The sequence below is a fragment of the Ailuropoda melanoleuca genome, chromosome 17 (genome assembly GCF_002007445.2).
Source record: "Ailuropoda melanoleuca isolate Jingjing chromosome 17, ASM200744v2, whole genome shotgun sequence".
Taxonomy (NCBI): domain Eukaryota; kingdom Metazoa; phylum Chordata; class Mammalia; order Carnivora; family Ursidae; genus Ailuropoda; species Ailuropoda melanoleuca.
This window is the reverse complement of record NC_048234.1, coordinates 10,398,811-10,419,641: the sequence shown is the minus strand read 5'-3', so window position 1 is coordinate 10,419,641 and position 20,831 is coordinate 10,398,811. Positions and strand designations below refer to the sequence as shown.

The 20,831-nt window shown below is 53.0% G+C and overlaps 1 protein-coding gene and 1 non-coding gene across 2 annotated transcripts; one reads left to right on the top strand and one right to left on the bottom strand.

Moving 5' to 3' along the window:
• Positions 1–16: 16 nt before the first annotated feature.
• On the top strand, positions 17–20,830 carry ADORA2B (adenosine A2b receptor). The gene is made up of 2 exons (XM_034646899.1): positions 17–487; positions 19,408–20,830. The coding sequence occupies exons 1-2, from the start codon at positions 153–155 to the stop codon at positions 20,069–20,071; spliced, it is 999 nt and encodes a 332-aa protein (XP_034502790.1). The 5' UTR covers positions 17–152; the 3' UTR covers positions 20,072–20,830.
• LOC117797059 lies at positions 9,235–9,364 on the bottom strand. Its single transcript, XR_004621867.1, has one exon. It is a non-coding gene; the product is annotated as a small nucleolar RNA SNORA18 (small nucleolar RNA).
• Position 20,831: the final 1 nt, after the last annotated feature.

The window sequence follows — 20,831 nt, the reverse complement described above, 5'->3', positions numbered from 1 at the left end:
AATCCCGGGTCGGAGCGCGCGAGCCTGGCGGGTCAGACGCGAGTGGCAGACGCGCGGTGCGGGCGCTCCGGCCGTGCCCGGCGGGGCCCACGCGGCTGCCCCGCGCCCAGCGCGGCCCGGGTAGGCGACGCAGGGGCTGGGTCGGCCCGGCCATGCCGCTGGAGGCGGAGGACGCGCTGTACGTGGCGCTGGAGCTGGCCATCGCCGCGCTGTCGGTGGCGGGCAACGTGTTGGTGTGCGCGGCCGTGGGCACGTCGAGCGCGCTGCAGTCGCCCACCAACTACTTCCTGGTGTCCCTGGCGGCGGCCGACGTGGCGGTGGGCCTGTTCGCCATCCCCTTTGCCATCACCATCAGCCTGGGCTTCTGCACCGACTTCCACAGCTGCCTCTTCCTCGCCTGCTTCGTGCTCGTGCTCACGCAGAGTTCCATCTTCAGCCTCTTGGCCGTGGCCGTCGACAGGTACCTGGCCATCCGCGTCCCGCTCAGGTGAGGCGCGCGGCGCCCCCGACCCTGGGCTACCGTCGAAGCCCCGCAGAGGAGCGCCCGCTCCAGGCCCAGGTTGCTGGCCGGCGCGCGCCGGGCGCTCGGAGCTCCGGTTCTTAGCCTGGAGGGCGCCGGCAATTCCCGGAGACACGTGCGCCCCGGGCTGCCCAGACCCTCTCGGTGCCCGGGGCCGGATCCTGGAGGCCTCTGCTCCCCCGGATGCGCACGTGTTTTTAAAGGGGTCTGCGGAGGGACAGCTCTAGTTGTGGGGAGTGCGGTCCCTGGTCGCCCGCCCGCGGGGGAAACTTTCGGGGAAGGTGCCACCCCCCGCAGGCGGTTGGGAGCCGGGGCTTAGGAGGTTTCGTGATGCTATCTTCTCTGTGGCGAAACTGTTTCCATCTCCCCCGCCCCCCGCGGCCGAGGCACGGGTCCAGAGCAGCGGCCGCACGCGGCCCCTGAGTGCTGGGGGTCCGGGAGGCTGGGGAGGTCCCAGGGCAGCTTAGGACGCTGCGACTTTGCATTGTCGGATTGACACTACTCAAGACCCAACTTCAGAATGTACCTGCCACAAAATGAGGGCCTGGCCGACCCGGGGGTGGGGGGAGGACCAGTTCACGTCTGTGCCCGCGTGCTGAGCGGTGACCCGAATCCCCTCCATATACTTTTTAAAAGAGAGTCCTGCCCCGTTGGCCAATACGCACAGCCTCCGAGCCCCATGCCCGTTGTATAAACTTGTTTACCCTCCATTGCCCTGTCCCAGCATGCTGGGGAAGTGCCGCCAGGATTTCAGAAAACCGGAGAATTTCAGTGAGAAAATGTAGGTTTTGGGGGATGGAGCCAGCCAGCCGAGGGAGTGCGGCCCCAGTTGTGGCTGATGATGGAATTCAGAGAGAGCCGAGAGGGTCAGGGGACCTCAGGGCTGATTGATATGATTTACTGCCTGGGCCCTTTAGCATTTCTGAGTTGGGTGAGCTTTGGATCTCTGGGTTTGGCTCTGGGAAGGGAAACTGAGTCACGGGAGCAGGAGTGAAGGGAAGGAATATATTGAGTGCCAGCTGTGTGCCAAGTCTGAGAGACAGCTTATATTATCCTTTTATCCTGTCATGCTTGCTGTAACTCAGAGGGTAGGTCCTGGTACCTTATAAGGGGGGGTGGTGGCTCTGGGAGATAAGAGTCTCACTCAGGATGATGCATCTGAACAAGTGTCGGAGCCAGGACTTGCATGCAGAGTTGGCACCGCATTCCCACTGTGCCATCAGGCTGTCTTACAGGGCTGTGTGTGGTATCCGTGTTTGGGATGCAGGTAGAAAGCATACTGCAGTTTCTGGAAGCAGAATCTGTCTGCAGTCAATTGGTGGGTGTAAGGGAAATGTGTTTGAGGGACTTGGCCGGGAGAATGCTCCTAGAAGCCTTTTGAGCAGGCAGACATGTTGAACCTGGTAGTTGTGGGTTGTGTCCTGGCTCCCGGTGGGAACAGGAACCTTGTGCCTGGCGGGGGTGTGGGCCCGATCTGTGTCCGGGCCTTTCCACCTGCTGCTGCCCTTGGCGTCGGACCGGGAGACCTCATGCATCCCATTAGGTGTCAAAGCCCCGAGATTTCCAAGGCTTGGGGCAGCATGGTGTATAGCCTCTTAGGGGTCCCCTTCCTCTCTGTTGGTCTTCATGTTGGTGACTTGATGGCCTTTCGGACTGCATCCAGCAGGCAGGCAGTCACAAGCTCCCAGCCCAAGTTGCCCATTTCACAGAAGCCCCTTGGCTTTGCTCCACGCAGAGGCCCGGAGAGACCCCAGCTCACCAGGAGTTACTGGAAGAATCCCTTGTACCCTGCAGAGCAGGAAGTTCCTTAAAAGTGGAAATCTGTTAGTTCTTGTCCTGGTTTGTGTTGGGCGGGGTCTTGAAAAAAAAATGGGTGTGGGTGTGTTGGGGGAAAGACATGTGAATCTCAGGCCCCTAACTTCTCCTTTGCATTTGCCAAGGGCAAGAGGGGGAGATGCGGGTGTAGGATGGGATTGGGAGGTGCCACGGAGCTCATCCCCTCTGACCCCTCTGTCTGCCCGCGAGAGTTCAGAGGTCTGGAAGAAGTGTGTGCCACCAGCCCCAACTCCCCGCCCCCGGGAAGGTTCTGGCGTCTGACCTGTCTCTGGCACCAACCTTCCCCCTCTGGGTTGGAGAGGGTACAGGTTCTCAGGGCTCCTGAGCCCTCTTGAGGGGAAGATCCCTCAGCTGTTAGCACTCCTGCTTCTGGGGAGTATGGCCCCTATGAGCAGGCTAAGATGCAGATTACCGGGCCCTGCTGGGCCTTACTGAGTCAGGATCTCTGGGGTGGGGTATGGGGGGGATTCCAGTGTCAGTATCATTAACTGGGGGGACTTGCCCTTGATTCCACCCAGGTCACGGGTGGCTCGGGCTCTAACAGCATCCGTGCCCCAAGGCTCTTGAGTGCGAGGCCTGGGTGGTCAGCCAGTCGAGGCCTGGGTGGCAGCCAGTCGTCAGCGCTGCCCAAGGCCGCAGAGACTGCAGGCCCCACCTGCCACCCCGTTGCCGAGGTGTTTAGTGACCCTGAGGTGGTGCTGGGCACAAAAATGACAGCTTTGGCTGGACTTGAAAAAGAGGAGTGTCTCTTCACACCAGGCGCTGTCCTGGGCCTTCAGGGTGAAGGGTGTCCACACACAGTCTAGTTCAAGTCCACGCAGTTCTGAGGTTGGCCCCGGGAGAGGGTCCCCTTGCACTGGTGCAGTCATGGGGGGCAGCACAGCAGAGCTGGGAGTAAGCAGGGGGTGGAGGGGGTGGTATCTGCCCTTAGCTGCTCTCCCCACCCCCCACTCTTCACCCACTGGCCATTTCTGGCAGGAGCATTTCCTCCTCCCTAATCGAATCCTGTTTCCCTTCGGGCCACAACCCCCACTGAGTTGTGGGGGTGGGGAGGTGACTATGTGAGTCACCTCTGTCTGGGACCTTCCCGACCCTGCTCCTGGACCCTGCTCCTGGACTCCGTTTCCAGTGGTGTTGAGTCTCCAGGAGGCCAAGGCCATTGGTTTTCCCAGTGGAGCTGAAAGAGGGTGTTTTCCTGGGAGTGGTTGGCTGGATTGGCCAACCGAAGGGAAGGGGGCGTGTCTGTCTGTCCTGACCCTGGACCCTGACCCTGTCAGCCTCCCTGTTCCCTTTGCTACCTGGAGGCCTTTTGTCCGCCCCACCGCGCCCCACCCGTGGCGGGTCTGTGAGGTAGGTATTGAAGATACCTTGGTAAGACTGTGCCTTGGGTGACAGTGTGGCCTCCACTGAGCCTCCCTTAGCTGACTGAACTGTAGGGCAGGGGACTCTGGGTGTTTTTACAAAACTTTTTTTCTTTTTCTTTTTTTATATTGAGCTACAAATCCCACATGAGAAAATTCACCTTTCGTGTTGTTTCGAAATAAAGCTAGGAAAGAATGTCAGCTCTGGGTCCTTCCCCTCCAGCCGTCCCAGGGCCACTCCTCCGTGAGTCTTCCCTCCTTCCGCATCCATATTCTCTTCTGCTTCCAGATCGTTCCCAGTGTCATGGGTCGAATGGTGGCCCCCTGAAAGGTGTTCATGTTCTCATCCCCAGAATCCATAAACGTTACCTTATGTGGGAAAGGAACGAATATTACTGGGTTATCAGTCTGGTGGCCCCTGAATGCAAACGCATTCTTAGGAAACCCACAGACCTGTGGAGGGGGAGGTTGAGGCCGTGTGAACACGGAGGCAGGGCGGGGAGGGATGCAGCCACGGCTGAGGGATGCTGGGGGCGGCGCAGGAGCTGGGAGAAGCCTGGGCCGGCTTGTGCGCTGGAGCCTCTGGCGTGGCCCTGCCGCTCGCTTGCGGGCTTCTGGCCTCCAGCGCTGTGAGGCTAGCCACCAGCCTCGGGACCTTTGTTGCAGTCACCCCGGGAAGCCGCCAGGAACCGGTGACCGCACTGAAACAGCTCCCCCCCCCCCACCGTGAGCTTCTCCGAGGAGTTGTCTTCCCTCGCTGCCTCCACTGAGCTGACCTCCCGTGGGTGGAATCTGACGGTCCCTTCTTGGAACTCATCACACTTGTCCTCCCAGCAGCTCTGGGCCAGGTCCTGGGGCCCCCGCCTCATTCCGTAGCCATTCTCCAGAACGCTGCCGGAGAGGAGGCTTTCAGACTTAAATCAGATCGCCTGGTTCCCCTGCTTACTGCCCTGCTTGGTGTCTGGGAGTAAAATCCCACTGCGGCCCCTAGGCCTCAGGGCCCTGCACGATCTAGTTTGTGCCCACCCACCCTGGCCCCTCCCCACCTCGCCCACCGCAGTGCCCCCGCCCCCAGGCTCTTTCCCGGCCACTGCCTTCATTTATTTATCACTGACTAGGTCTTTACCTGGTCACGGGTTATGGTCTTTACCTACTCCTGGTATGAGCTCTTTGATTCCCAGGAGGGGCTTTTTCTTAAATTCCAGGCCCCAGGACTAGGCATGATGCCCAGCATGGGGGAGGCACCCGTATTTTGGTTGCACGTGTGAGTGACTGGGTGAAGAGTGTGTGTTGGGGGAGGGTCCCAGATGGCAGATGCCAGTAATGGGCAGAGCGGTCTGGTGAAATGATGTCAGAGGAAAGATGGTCCGATGTTTTAATGGAGTAAAGGGGGGAAATCTTCTTCTGAAGGGCTCTCACAGGCCTGAGGGATAATGGGGAGGAGAGGAGCTCAGAAAGCCGGCAGGTGCTGTGGGCGAGGGCGGGTCCCAGGACAGTGGCAGCAGGCCACCAGGCATGGCCTGCAGCTCCTGGCCCTCATGCGTAGTCCTAGGGCCAGCCTGTTACCTGCAGAAGGGAATAGGGCTCTCAGGGCTGGCGGAAAAGTCACCCGGGACTGGGGCGGAGGGACTTGGGTCCTCCTCTGCTGGTCCGAACCCTCCACAGTGCGTGTGCACCTCGGCCCCGAGCTGTGACGTGAAGCCGGTGGCAGGTGCAACATTTGCCCAAGTCTGAGCCCATGTCCCCAGTGTGGCTCTTGCGGACATTGCTATTATAAACATTGGGGTGCAGGTACCCTTCGGATCACTGCATTTGTATCTTTGGGGTAACTACCCAGCTCTGCAACTGCTGGGTCATAGGGTAGCTCTAGTTTCAACTTTTTGAGGAACCTCCACACTGTTTTCCGGAGTGACTGCCCCAGCTTGCATGCCCACCAACAGTATAGGAGGGATCCATCCCCTTTCTCCGTGTCCTCGCCAGCATCTGTCGGTTCCTGACTTGTTAGTTGTAGCCGGTCTCCCTGGTGTGACGTGCTATCTCACTGTGATTTTGATTTGTATTTCCCTGATGCCCAGTGATGTGGAGCATTTTTTCATGTGTCTGTTGGCCATTTATTTGTATGTCTTGTTTGGAGAAATGTCTGTTCATGTCTTCTGCCCATTTCTCGACTGGATTATTTGTTCTTTGGGTGTTGAGCTTGATACGTTCTTTATAGATTTTGGACACTAGCCCTTAATCTGAGGTCATTTGCAAACACGTTTTCCCATTCTGCCGGTTGTCTTTTGGTTTTATTCAGTGTTTCCTTTGCTGTGCAAAAGCTTGTTACCTTGATGAAGCCCCAGCAGTTCATTTTTGCGTTTGTTTCTCTTGCCTTTGGAGACGTGTCTAGTAAGGAGTTGCTGCGGCCGAGGTCACAGAGGTTGCTGCCTGTGTTCTCCTCTAGGATTTTGATGGATTCCTGTCTCACATTTAGGTCTTTCATCCATTCTGAATCTATTTTTATGTATGGTATAAGGAGATGGTCCCGTTTCATTCTTCTGCATGTGGCTGTCCAATTTTCCCAGCACCATTTGTTGAAGAGACTGTCTTTTTTTCCATTGGACATTCTTTCCTGCTTTGTCAAAGATTAGTTGACCATAGAGTTGAGGGTCCATTTCTGGGCTCTCTATTCCGTTCCGTGGATCTTTGTGTCTGTTTTTGTGCCAGTACCACACTGTTTTGATGATCACAGCTTTGTCATAGAGCTTGAAGTGCGGGATTGTGATGCCACCAGCTTTGGTTTTCTTTTTCAACATTCCTTTGGCTATTTGGGGTCTTTTCTGGTTCCATACAAATTTTAGGATTATTTGTTCCAGCTCTGTGAAAAAAGTTGATGGTATTTTGATCGGGATTGCATTGAGTGTGTAGATTGCTCTAGGTACCATAGATATTTTCACAATATTTGTTCTTCCAGTCCATGAGCATGGAACGTTTTCCCATTTCTTTGTGTCTTCCTCAATAAACCCAACCAAAGAAGCAAAGGATCTGTACTCAGAAAACTATAGAACACTCTGATCATTTTCTTATCTCCCCTTTCTCTGTTCTTTCCTTCTGGGGGTCATAACCGATGGATGGAGACTTCTCCTTGACTGATCTTTGTCTCCTAAAAGTTCTCTTATATATTATGAGTTTCCAACACTTTACCTTTTTATTCTCCTCTGGAAGAATTCCTTGACTTTCCCTCCCTAGTTTCCCTATTTTTTTTAATGTTAGCATTCATATTTTTACTTTTGATTTGAAGTTAACAATTTTTGAGTCGGTTTTGAAAAACCTTTTTTTGGATTCTCGTGGTTCAGACTCCTTCACGTGGCACAAAGTGTATGTAAGCAGAACTTCCTCCCATCCCCTCCTCATCGCGAGGTCTCACGCTGCAGCTTGGGGAGAGGGGAGAGGGTGAAGGGGGTCCATGCTCCATGGGAGATGGGGCAACAACGACAGGGAGGGAGTGAGTGAGACAGCCCGCAAAGCTGGTCCACACGCAGTCTTTCCCTTGATTTCCATTCCTCTTCTAAATCCCGTTCTGGACCTGCTGTCTGCTAGACTGGAGCCCCTCTTCCTGGCCCTCCCTGCTTCTCATGTAGGGCCCTGCCCCATCCCGATGATCCTGTCTGCCTTCTGGTTTCTGGAAACTCCTCAAAATCTCTGGTTTGCTGATGTCACTCTCCACTTCTACTTTTAGGATGGTTATGAGTTATTTTCCTTCTCTGTTTCTCTGCTGTCACTTAAATGGGATTTTCTGAGAAGTGATAACCAAGTGGGGCCTGGAAGGCCAGTGTAGGGATTTAATCAGCAGTTCAGTATGGTTGGAACAGGCCCTCTGGGAGACAGCACGGGGGATGGATGGGAGGGGACAAGATTGTGCAGGTTGCCAGTTGTCCTGTAGGTGCGAAGGAAAGCAGGACTGGGGCAGAGGCCATGGAGGTGGCGGCAGGGTCTAGAGATATTTGAGATGCGTCAGCTCCCAGCCTCCGCACGGGGGAAGGCTGATGTCTGAAGCCAGCAAGAGGTCTGGCCCAGTCTGAGACAGAGGGGGCACAGCTGAAGCCACACCACCAAGAGACCAGGACAGGAAAGAATCCTAAGAACCAAATATGGGCCCTGGGACCATAGTCGGCGAGCAAGGACCAGGGACGTGGCACGTGGTGGGTCGGGCCAGGCAGGGGTGGGACTCAGGGTGTGAACTAAGCAGTCAGCCTGCGTGATTGCGAGGCATCTGTTTTGACGCCGTGCATTGAGTGAGGTGCTTGGGGCCAGAAGACGGGATCTTTGGGAACAGCTTCCAGAGGACTTGCTGACTTGGTTGGATGTTGGTGACCCTGAGGTTCCTGGGCAGCTGGGTGGCCCCGTCCGCCCACAAATGGGGGGGGGGGCTTCGGGAACGTGCACAGGTTACGGTTGAGGGATACAGTGGGTGGTCGAGTTGCGAGACTGGGGACTGTCGGCCGGGTGGCCCTTCCACCCAGCTCTGGAGCCGGCTCTGCCGGCCTTGCGGGGGTCTGGCCTTGTTCTGTTCGTTCCCCAGCCTCTTCCTCTGCAGCTCTTGCCCTCCCTGAACGTGTTCAGGCTCCTCCCCCTCTCTGAGCCTCACCGTCTTCGGTTTACTGACTGTTTGGCCCTAAGCCTACAACCCACACACTTCCCAGAGCAGCTTGCTGTAGATGACCTCTCGATTTCCAGTGCTGACTTCAATACACTGTCCAATCTGCTTGCCTTTTTTTTTTTTTTTTTTAAATTTGGGGGGCACCTGGGTGGCTCAGTCGGTTGGGCGTCTGCCTTCGGCTCAGGTCATGATCCCGGAGTCCTGGGCTCCCTGCTCAGTGAAGAGTCTGCTTCTCCCTCCCCCAGCTCATGCTTGCTCTCTCACTCTTAGATAAATAAAATCTTTGAAAAAACTAAAGGAAAAAATTTCCTATAAAATTTTTTTTTAAGTCAATAGATTTTTATTTAAGGAATTTTATATGTGATTCTTTCTGTTGCCAATCACCTAAGTTCCTCCAAAGTCAGAATCATAATCTTCAAAATAGCCCTTTTAGAAAGAACTTTTGCGGTGTCTGGTAGCTCAGTCGGTTAGGGGTCCGACTCTTCATTTTGGCTCAGGTCATGATGTCAGGGTCGCAGGATTCAGCCCCATGTTGGGCTCTGCTACAAGCGTGAAGCCTGCTTGAGGTTCTCTCTCTCCCGCTGCCCCTCCCCCTGCTTGCACATGCACGTGCTGTCTCAAAATAAATAAACTTTTCACTTGGGCTTCTTTGCTCTCCACTTGAATATGGACATATTTCAGAAATTCCCCACCTATAATCTTTGGGATCCACTTTCTGTACTTTAGGGCCACGTTTAGGGTCAGAGTAGATGGATCTGCCTGGTCCTCTTCAGACACCCCTAGACTGTCACTCCCTAGAATTGCACGGATTGTAGGGACACGCCAGTGCCTGAGGTTTAAAAAATGTGGCTGTTAGGTCTTTCGTACTTTTAGGCAATCGATGTCCTGTAGTTCTTTCCCACAGATCTAAACATGGTTCTGTGAACAAAGGAAACCACACGTATTCTGTATGAGGCGTTCCCAATGGTGTAGGTCTACAGAAAAAGCCGCATCGGGATAAACCTCAGCTGCTTTATTTTATTTTATTTTATTTTATTTTATTTTATTTTATTTTATTATCATAGAGAACTTTATTTTTTAATTTTTTTAATTTTTAAAGATTTTTATTTATTTATTTGATAGAGACACAGCCAGCGAGAGAGGGAACATAAGCAGGGGGAGTGGAAGAAGCAGGCTCCCAGTGGAGCAAGGAGCCCGAAGGAGCCCGACGTGGGGCTCGATCCCAGGACCCTGGGATCACGCCCTGAGCCGAAGGCAGATGCTTAACGACTGTGCCACCCAGGCGCCCCCCATAGAGAACTTTAAAGCTTTATTGAAAGATGTTACAGAACAGGTCCTGTCAGTTGCATGTTTTTTTTTTTTTTTCCCCATTTGGGTTTCTTAAATCCTTCCCCAGTCACTTCTCTCTGGTCCCATCTAGTCTCCCTGCATCAGAGCTTGCCTTCCTAGCTCTTCCTTACATGACAGTGGTCTTTCTAAAATAAACCTGACTTTGTCTCCTTCCTGTACCTGATACTCCCAGTACCTTAGGATAAGGTCCCAGCTCTGTCACTGGGCAACTACTGTCTACCTGATGTTATGTCTGTTAGGATCTGTCACGAGAAGGTGTGCCATCTCCACGTGTCCTATCGTTGGGGTGTTAACTCTCATTGCTTGGTTACAGCTGTGGCTGCCTGTGCTCGTCACTGTAAGGGTGTTTCCCCCAGCAATGACTCTTGCCTGAGTCAGTTATTACCATGTAACATGGCAGTTTTCTTTCTTTTCATTCCTTCCGTCTTCATCAGTTGGCACTCTTCATAAAACAGAGTTTTACCTTCTCCTTGCTCCTCCTTAAAACTTATTTTTTAAAATATCGGTATGGACTTACGGAATTTCACTTTCATGCCATGTGTTCTAATCCATTTGTGTTTTTCATTTTGATGCCCAAAATAAGCCAATGGGAGCCCACTCAAGCTCACTTCTAGAAGTGTTCCCGTCAATTTTTTGAGCTCTTCCTTCCTTTCCGTTTCAAAAAAACAAAGGTTTTTCAAGCTCACTTTGTATTTTCTGGCTTTGGAATCAGCCATTTCTCCAGGGAGCCCTGTTTCCTTCAGTGGAGAATGGTATTTAGAAACCAAGATTTGGGTCGGTGTGCTCATTGTTACTGGAGCGTCCTTTCTTCTAGGCCCTCAAGGTGAAAGAACTAGGAGAGTTTCCCTTTTTTAAATAATGAGTTGGAAGAACTCTTGCTTACAGGAGAATGCCATCTAATTAATGAGTAGGAATGCTTGAGTTAAGCAAATCACAGTTTGGCAGCTTGCATAGTAATAACTCGTTCAGGCAAGAATCTTCAAACTCATTGGTGAAAGTCTGATGAGGAGCAAGATATGTAGTATCTATTCCAAGATATGTGCTGATTACAACGGGAAAAATAGTTACAGTGGACAAAGCTGGCAGACATCACGGTAACCAGGTACTCCAAGCTAACATTACCAGTAATGGGACATACAGATATTACGTGCCTCCTGATATCTTCTGAACTGATGGCTTGTCTATACAGAGGCCGATGCTTTTGACAATTCATGTTGTATCTGCAGTGGTGTGTTTTAACCCTAGCCGTGGGAGGGTACTTTATGGGGGAGAAGACAGGGTATCTTTTTATTCTCAGGTTTGGTTTCAGGCAGGGGCCCTTTCTCTTAAGGACTCTTACTTCATTTGAAAATCCAGAGTCTGGAGCCCAGCAACCGCAGGCTGTGCCTGAGTTCCCCCTGATAATGTGAAAACCAAAATGTGAGACTCACCAAAAGAACAGCCTCCAAGGTGAACTCTGGGAGACCTGGTCCTGGTCCTCATCTTCAGTCTCACTGGGTTGAGTCACTGTCACACCATGGTGGAATGTCTCCTGGCCGTAGGAAGCTGGTGGGGAGTGCTGACAGCTTTCTTTTCGGCCAGCTGCATTCGTCCTCCATTGTTCTTGGGTGACTTCGAAGGACGTCTGGCATTCTGTCCCGCCACCTGTACAGGTGGCAGTGGGCCCAGCTCAGGCCCCCGCCAGGTCTGCCACTGGGATTCAGACACATCCGAATCTGTTCGAGTAGATGGGAACGCTCTCCAGGAGCCAGCGTGGCTGAGGGTCCTGACCTGCTCGGAAGCACTTAGCCTGAGGGCAGGCTCTGGTGACCACAGCCGCCGTGTGCTGGGCGGGCAGGCGCTGTCCTTACGTCAGGCCGCCCTCCACACTAGAGCTCGGACCATGGCAGGTGGTGGGACAAGGCAGATAGCCCTCTGTGCATTTACCGCAGATGATCAGCGGGAGACCTTCCCGCTCCTGGACCCCAAGTCCACATACAGAGAACCAAACAGCGTCTACTCTTTCTGTGTAAGATGGTTGTTTGTTTCTCAGATGTTTGCTAGAATGCCTAGTGAAGGCATCCAGGTCTTCAGTGTTCTTTGTGGGAAGCTTTGTGGCTTTGCATCCTATTTCTTTAACAGGGACAGCACCATTCAAATTCTCTGTTTTTCTGTCCGTGACGACTTTTCAAAAACCCTTTTCGTGTGGTTCCCGAGAAATCTGAAGCAGCTACCCAGCACAGAGATGGCCCTCCCGTGCACACAGCCTCTTGTGAACTATAGGCCGAGGCTCCAGCAAGACAAGACACGTCCCCATGCCCCCTGCCTCCTTTTGGTGAGAGCTGCGGAGTGCCTGTGAAACTCGTCTGTGCGGTGAAGACCAGAGTCCTGTTCTCTCCTTGTCAGTTCTGGCTCCTGGTCGGCACTGGGGTGCCCGGCCCACGGCGGGTGCCCCGGAGTCAGCAGTGAACCGGGTGGTCTCGCCCTTAAGGAGCACATGCTTCGGTGGAGGGAGACACAAAAGACAGTTATGTGCGAGGTTGGGGGAAGGGGGCGCTGTGAGGATCGCGGGGCCCCCGGGGAGCACAGCGCTGTACTTCAGGACAAATAGACTGGTCTGCTTCCATGTGGACTTCAGAGTGTGAGCTCATGACCATGACGTGGGGGACGAGGGGGAGGATGCTGGTCCCCGCGCAAACTGCTTCAGTTTATCTCGGTTTGGGGTCGCGGGCGGAGCTATCGGCAGGAAAGGAAAAAGCCCTCTGTCCCACGGCTGTGGCGCAGGAGCCCCAAGGGGACCGAGGAGGAAGGAAAAACCCACCGTGCCTGCATCTGGGCCTGCTGCCTCCCAAAGCCGCATGCCAGCCCCAGCCGGGCCCCACTGCCCGCCGTGGCCTACTTAACAACGATCCCCCCGCTCCGGACAGCCCTTCATCCGCCTCGCCCTGGCACTTCCCAGCCCTGCTCTCATTCAGGGTTTGCCAGAATTGCCTCTAGAGTTTTTGGGTGCATTTTTAATATTCATCGTGGCAGCCTCCAGCCCGCCGCGCTGCCTGCCCGGGCACTCCGAGTCGGTAGTGTTCTAGGTATGACATTTTGTAGGTTTTGAGGGTCTGTCCTAACCCGATTTTGATAGATGTCCTGTTGTTATTCGTGTGCGTTTCTAGAGAATATGAAGTTTTCCTAAAAATGTATATATATACATGCTTTAAAGCAGGACTGTTCGCATTACAGAGGAGTTCCACTTGCAAGCTGGACAGAATATAAAGAGAAAAGTCCATTAACCAACAGTTTAACAACCGGCGACAGGACTCCCCCTCTCCTCTCTAGAGCTGTGCGTCCATAAAGCGCTTTGAACACCTTCTCTCTGTGTTGAAATCCCGGGCAGCGCATGGGGGTGGGTCCTGCAGCCACTTTGTCTCAGAAGAGCAAGCGCAGACTCTGGACAGCCCTCCCCCCCAGCGCCCAGGGCAGCCCCCCCCCAGGGCATATGCTGATCTCTGAGCCCCTGGCAAGCTGGGAGTCTGGATTTCCAAGGCCAAGAAGGCTGGTGGCCTGGCCTGAGCGAAGGGCCCAGGGTGGCAGAGGCTGGGAGGGAGGAGACCCTGCCCCAGAAATAGGCCAGCCCTTGTTATGCGGAACTTGGCCATTCCGCTTCGGTTATGTAAGCTCAGTGTCCACACTGTTCCCTTTGTTGAGTCCCTCCATGTGACCGGTTTTTCTGTCAATCTCCTGAGCTAATGAGCCCCTTCGAGGGAGAATGGGTGGGTCACAGCCCAGCCTCATGCTGCGCAGTGCCGCATAGCCGCTTCCCAGAGCACCGACTTTCCCAGAACACCCCTTTTGTGTGCGAGAGAATTGCTCCTGCTTGTTCGGAATAATAAGGCTGCTTATGCTTCCTTTAGTCATCTCTGCATTTTATTGACACCTCCTATGTTTGGGGCCGATGTCCAGCTTCCTTGGCCTACTCTTACGCTCAGTGCCCCCCACAGCAGGGCAGAGACTGGCATAGGGGCAGATGGAAGAAAAAAACTTGACCCCTGCCTTTTGGGAATGTTCGGGGACACACACACACACACACATACACACGCAGGAGGATGTTGTGGGAGCCGCTGGTGGAGAAGGAGGAAAGCATGGAATCTGCAGGCCAGAGGTGGGGCCAGGGAAGGAGACAGGCATTCTGGAAAGGGACGGGGCTACAGCAGCTGAAGTAGGAGCTGAGAAGATAGGGCAGGAGGTTACTAGAGCCTTCGTGAGATGCCAGGGAGTCCAGGGGTCATCCCTGGAAGCATCCTGCTCAGTGCGGGGACATCTGCCTGCTCTCTCCAGCATCCCTGACTGTCTCCTGCTGGGGCCCGGGTCCAGGCTTGGCTCTTGTGGACACCACATGCCATAACGGAGCCGGAGCGCCCGCGCTAAAGTGCTTTTGTCTTTGGAGCCCGTGCTTCTCCTGGGGGTCTGGCTGTTCCTCCAGCACCGTGAAGGAAGTCTCTGTGCTGCCTATTAAGGGCTGCTTACCAAGAAAATAGCGGCGGCTCGTGCTTCAAGCCTCCCGTTCCCATGCAGCCGGCTCCGGCGGGGAGCCAGCGAGCGGCTACGGCAAGGGCACACGTGTCCGGGGAAGAAGGCGCAGCAGCTGATCCGTGGCTGGCTGCCCCCGACGTGGTCCTGTGGCGGGGTGACACCAGCCGAGATGGGAGCCGGGATTGGAGAGAGGAGCCATCTGGTCCCGAGCAGGAAAATGACTACTTTCGGCTAAACTGGAGTCAGGTCAGATGGAGTTTGTGTCCTAAGTGCAGTTCGGGACAGCAGGCCAGTAACACGAGCCCACTGAGCCTCGGTTTCCACGTCTGTACACCAGAGACCGCAGCTGTGACCTGAGAGGCGACGGTCTGAGCGTGACGGGTAGGCTGCCTGGAGGAGGTGTGTTGGGGCGCGGGCTCTGTGTCAAGGCTGGGACGGGGGCTCTCATGTGGTTTAAAGGCCACCAGAGTGGGAAACAATCCACCAGTTAGGAGGAAATGAGGGAGGAAAACTTGTTTTAGATGAAGAAGGAATGATGAACTTTTTTTTTTTCTCCTTTAAAGTTTAAAGTTCTCTTGGCACATTAAAGATGGAAATGGACACGTGGCTTTAGTCTCCCCTTTAGCCGAGTATCTTAGGGCCTCGGAAGAATTCAGCTCATTTTCAACCCCGCAGTGCTCTGTATGTCCGTGGCTGACTGGCCAAAGTCCCCTTGTCACCTTCTCAAGCTCTGTGCTCCCCGGGCCACCACCAGATCCCTGAGTCTTCTCTGACCTCTTCTGTGGACGTTCCCTCAGCCACCTGGCCTTGACCAAGGCCGGCCCCCCACAGTTTCCTGTATTTCTGCCTACACCCGGGTCCCTGGGGGACTCGGGCTCCAGCACTTTCTCTTGGTTCTCTCTACTCTCCTTTCCAGAGTAATAGCCCGTTCCCTCCTGCAAAAGACAAGAGCCTTTGATGTTCCGTTGTCCCCCGCTCCCCTGGTGTGCACCGCGGCACCTGCCACCCACCCTGGCGGCCACGCCCTGGCCTGAGTTCCTGTCCGGCTTCCTCACCCGGCCTCGGCCTCGCACGTCCTCAGGCAGCCTGCACCTCATCCTCAACAGAGGCTGCCGGCTGTCAAAACCACAGGGGCCGGCGTCCCACCACGTGTCTAACGCGCTCCCTCTTTCACTCACTGAGTCACCTCCAGCACTGCGGCCTCCCCGCTCCCTCAGGGGACAGGGGACGGCTTTTCTTCTGTGGCTGAGGTGACTGCAGCTCTCTAGCCACCCGGCCCTCCCCTCCTGCCCTGGCCCTGGCCGCCTCCTCCCCTCTGCCACACGAGCCCTGGACCCACATCCTCCAACCGCCTCGGGTCCTCAGCCGCTTTAGTGGTCTGGCCTTTTTTTCTACATCCTGTCTCTCTCTCTCTCTCGATCGTTTTCATCAGGATACTAACATCCACCATTCTCTTGCTCTTAACCCCCTTGGTACTGTCTCAGTATAACGAATTAAATGTTAGTGCATGGGAGGGAAAGATCCTAGGAGTCATGCTCAGTTCTTCATCCTCCTACATCCAATCTGTTTTCGAGACCTTTTGGGGCACCTGGGTGGCTCAGTCGTTAAGCGTCTGCCTTCGGCTCAGGTCATGATCCCAGGATCCTGGGATTGAGCCCCGCATCAGGCTCCCTGCTCCGCTGGGAGCCTGCTTCTTCCTCTCCCACTCCCCCTGCTTGTGTTCCCTCTCTCACTGCCTCTCTGTCAAATAAATTAAAAAAATCTTAAGGAAAAAAAAGGAAAAGAAAAGAAACCAGGCCAGCAATTCCCAAGNTCTTCCCTGTTACCCTGGTCCACGTCAACGCCTTCTCTTGAATGAACCACCGAGTTTCCTAATTGATCTGTTTTTCTTCTTGCTTCCCTAAAATTCAGTCTCTATACGGTGAGCTTTACAAAACATAAATCAGCCCAGTTGCCTTGCTTAAAATAAGCCTTCAACAGTTTCCCACTGCACTTGGAATATCAAAACCTAGATTCCTTCCCATGGCCTATGAGCTGGCCCCTGCCTCGTCTTAGGTCACTCAGTTCCTTTTGCTTCTTTAGGAAAGTAAAATCCTTTCCTGTCTGAAAGCCTTACTCTGCTGTTCTGACTAAAATGTTCTCCTCTCCACTCTTCAAATTTTTTACTCCTTCTGAACCTTAGGAGGCCTTCTCCAGCATCCTCCGTCCAAAGTCCTGTTTTTCTCTTACCTGCATCCTGTTCATTTTGGTTTGGCCCAACTCCTTCTGATTTGTAATGACACGTTTGTGTGTTTACTTGTTTACTTTCTCTTTCGTTAGCTTTACAAGCCAGGAGGGCTGTGATTATGTTTCCAGTGACTCACAGAGGGCCTGCTCCGAAGGAAGAGCTCTGAATGAAACAGTGAACGAACAGGAAAGAAGAGCTCTGTTTGGGGAGGTTCACAAAGTGGGGACCAGCTGCTCCCCAGATGGAAGTCCTCTGCTTTATCTAAGTCAGTTGAGCATAAAAGTAGTTTTTCACACATGCAGGATCCAGCAGTTTCGAGTTCAGACGTAGGTGGATTCTGGTGGCTGTTCTGAATGCTGGTGGGAAGCCACCCCGTGACCCGTCCATGTACAGTGTCTCATGTGGCTTAAAAAAAAAATAAAGTAAAGTAACCCTCTTCCTAGCGTGGTCCAAGGAGCACAGGCTTGAGAGTCCTGCCCTAGCTTTGGTCTTTGGTTCTTACATTGTTTTTATTACTCAGAGACTTGGTATCTCTGTTTCCTCATTTGTAAAGTAGGAGAGTTTTGATTAGAAGAGAGAAAAATCCCTTCCAGTTTATATGCTTTCGGCTGCTCGTCAACAGTGGCTTAAACAATCAAGACTTTAAATGATTTCTTGAACTCAAATGTGGAGCCATGATGGTTCTAGGGTTGGCGCAGGGATTCAGAGAGGTCGTCAAGGACCCAGGCTCTTTTCCTTCCTTCTGCTTTGCCGTTGCTTCGTCTCCAGGCCTAGCCCCTCATGGTCCTAAGATGGTTGCTGCGGCTCTAGGCATCACGGCCTCCCACAGCAGCATCAGAAGCAGGAAGGGCTGGGTGTGGGGAAGAGCCCTGCTCATGGGTCTCTCTCCTTTTATCAAGAAATAAAATCTTTCCTGGAAGTACACTAGCAGACTTCCGTTTGTGTCTCATTGGCCAGAAGCACCTCATGTACCAGAACATTTGCTTACCCCCGAGACAGTTCATCCTGGCCCTGGACTGGCGTATGTTCAGCTGTACTCAGTTCAGTACCGTTGAATCCTGTGAGAAAGGGCAGGCTGTTGAGGATGTGGCCTCACAGATCTAAATTCCTGTGATTCTAAGTGCCTGGCTTTTGGGGAGGCTGCCTGGTTATCCTGCAGGGACTGACTGTATTCTCTGGTGGGGAAATGGACAGGAATAACTTTTTTTTTTTTTTTAAAGGAATGGCTGTACATTCCTGAATGAGGAGGGAAGCAGAAAGGATTTAGAAACAGATGGATTTTATCGGCCAAGGAAAATTCAATGAGCAACGGAGCCCAGCAGGTCGTTTTAGTAAAGGCCCCACAGCTGCCCATTGCGGAGAGCTGCCCTCATAGGGAGGAGAAAAGATTAGGGATCACTGTCACTTACGAGGCAAGAACTCTGTTAACTTCTCAGCGAACTGTACCAGTTCTGCCTGTCCAGTCCCGTAGCATTAGGTATTCCTAATAAGTAGAATCTTCTTCTAAAGCCCTTTGATAACAAATCAGATGACAAATAAGGAATGCATTCATAATGGCCGTATCATTAACAACCTACTAGATAAGCGCCACGTCCTGGGATACCAGTACAAAAGGGACAAGGTGCCAGTCCTTAAGAGGGTGACATTCTGGTTGAGGGGAAAGCACACGTACTAGATAAATAAGCCCTGTGGCAGGTGTGTGTCTGGGGCCAGAGGGGGGAGTGGCCACCCCAGCCTGAGAGGTGATCAGGAAAGGAGGTGACCCTTGGAACAGGAACAGGTGTTTTTTTTCTGATGCTGAGAGCAGCATGAGCCAGCAGGGAGCCATCGGTTAGGGACGGCAGGCACTGGGGGGCGGGGCTGGGGGGAGAGTGCATGGGCCATGCTGAGAAGTATGGGCTTTATACTGCGGCACAGGGAACTGGACATTGTCCAGAGGCAGGTCTTATGGTAATGTGTATCAAATTATTTCCCAGTTTTCTTAGCAGAGGTTAAGGAAAGGTCTTCTTTCATTTACTCAGTACATGACACTGAATACATATTGTGGGCCAATTACTAATAGCAAGCCTGATAGCTTTGCTATAAACCATATACAGACTAGTTTGTGGCAAAACGTAGAAATTGTGTGGTACGATTTCTAGCAATTTTAAACAAGATGTCAAGTTTTAAAACTGCTAGGGTTGTTCAATATTTGCTATGGTACTTCCCAGTTTTCCTCAGCTTTAGTGCTAGCAGAGACAGGGACATCGCCAGAAGTCGTCTTCTCCAGCAGTCTTCAGGGTGATTGCTCCCGCAGTCTGAGCCAGAGCTCTCGTGTGCTTGTGGGAGGCCAGGATTCTTGCCCGGAGCCGCCAGGTAGTGCCGCTGGACTCCTGGGGGCTCCGGTCCTCACTCCTCAGGGTTGCGTTCCAGTCTCACCGTATCAGTGGGGCCTCCTTTGACCTCTTGAAAACTCCAGTCCGTGCCAGTGTTGACCTTCCTGACTCTGCGTGTTCTCTCTTCATACGATGCCTCTCCTCCTCACACACCATATAATTTACGAATGTGCTCGTTATCATCGTCTCCCGCTACTAGAATGTAAGCTGTTTCAAAGCAGGGATCTCGGGTGTTCTGTTCAGTGGTGCGGCTCACCACCTAGAACAGTGCCTTCCAGAAGACCGAGACTCATAGGTCGGGATTGGGTAAGAAAAAGCAAAGACTTCTCCACTCCGTTCTCACTGACCACGATTTGTCACTCCACGGAGATGAGCTAGTAAGTCAAGAACGAAACTCTCCCTGAGCTTGTTAGAGCGAAGTTGTTCATACCTATTTGCATGTCTTCACGTTGAGGGGAAAAGGCACGATGCCCTCCGCGGGTGACCCCTCAAGGTTGTTGGGGTTAAGGCCACGGGGCCAAAGCCAAGCTGGGGCGTCGGACTCTGGTTACAGAGTGCTGCGCGCTGACGATAACAGATGATGTTCTCTTGCACAGGTATAAGAGTCTGGTCACTGGGACTCGAGCGAGAGGAGTCATTGCTGGCCTCTGGGTCCTTGCCTTTGGCATCGGATTGACTCCGTTCCTGGGGTGGAACAAGAACACTGCCGCCAAAAACTGCACGGAGCCCTGGGATGGAAGCACAAACGAAAGCTGCTGCCTTGTCAAGTGTCTGTTTGAGAACGTGGTCCCCATGAGCTACATGGTGTATTTCAACTTCTTCGGGTGCGTCCTGCCCCCGCTGCTCATAATGCTGGCGATCTACGTCAAGATCTTCACGGTGGCCTGCAGGCAGCTTCAGCGCACGGAGCTCATGGACCACTCCAGGACCGTCATCCAGCGGGAGATCCACGCTGCCAAGTCCCTGGCCATGATCGTTGGCATTTTTGCTCTGTGCTGGCTGCCGGTACATGCCATTAACTGTGTCACTCTCTTTCAGCCAGCTCGGGCTAAGGATAGGCCCAAGTGGGCCATGAACACGGCCATCCTCCTGTCACATGCCAACTCTGTGGTCAATCCCATTGTCTATGCCTATCGCAACCGAGACTTCCGCTATACTTTTCACAAAATCATCTCCAGGTATGTGCTCTGCCAGACAGATGTCCTCAAGAGTGGGAATGGGCAGGCAGGGGCACAGCCTGCCCTCGATGTGGGCCTATGACCGAGGGCCCGGCCTCTTCCGGAAGGCACACGTTCACAACACACAAAGGGATGGGACACGACCGGCTGAAACCCGTTGTTAAGACAGCTACGCCTTGTGGGTGGGCTGCCTCTGCTGAGTGATGACCACAGACCTAGCTAATATGCACGTTATTAGTCGGCGCCAAAGGTTCACAGATGTATTTCTGGTTCTTTCTGGCTGCTCTGTGTGGATGATGCCGATGGCCTGAATGGATTGTAAAAGACTGTTTTGTTTTTTTAAGAGTCTGCCTCTTTCATGGTAGAAAATGAAACTATTTTACTGTGAAACACTGTGAACTGTTATTTTTTTTTTAACTTAGAGGCAGTGAAAGAATAAAAGTTGAATGTACTAAAAATAGATACTTGTTCCTAGGAAGGTGACCAGGAAAATTAAAAGTAATTCTTCAGTCAACAAACTGCTCTATTTATTTGGGGAAGTGCTACTCTTGTAAGTTCGTAAGCAGGATAGCATTCTGTGGTAACATTCTTTTCCATGTACTGCAAACCACCCTGGAGGAAGAAACTGGAGAGATGGGATCCCTCCTGTTCCCTGACTGCATCTGCCCCTTCTCCAGTTAGGTAGCCAGGTGTCTTTCTCTACCAAGCTGAAGTTCCGCCACGAACTTCAAGTTGCTGGAGCCCAAGTGTGAAAATTTTCATAAGTAAAAATCATACAACTGTGTACGTCTATTAGGTGAAATAAAAATAAAACTTCCCAACAAGCTTAGGGTGCTGCATTC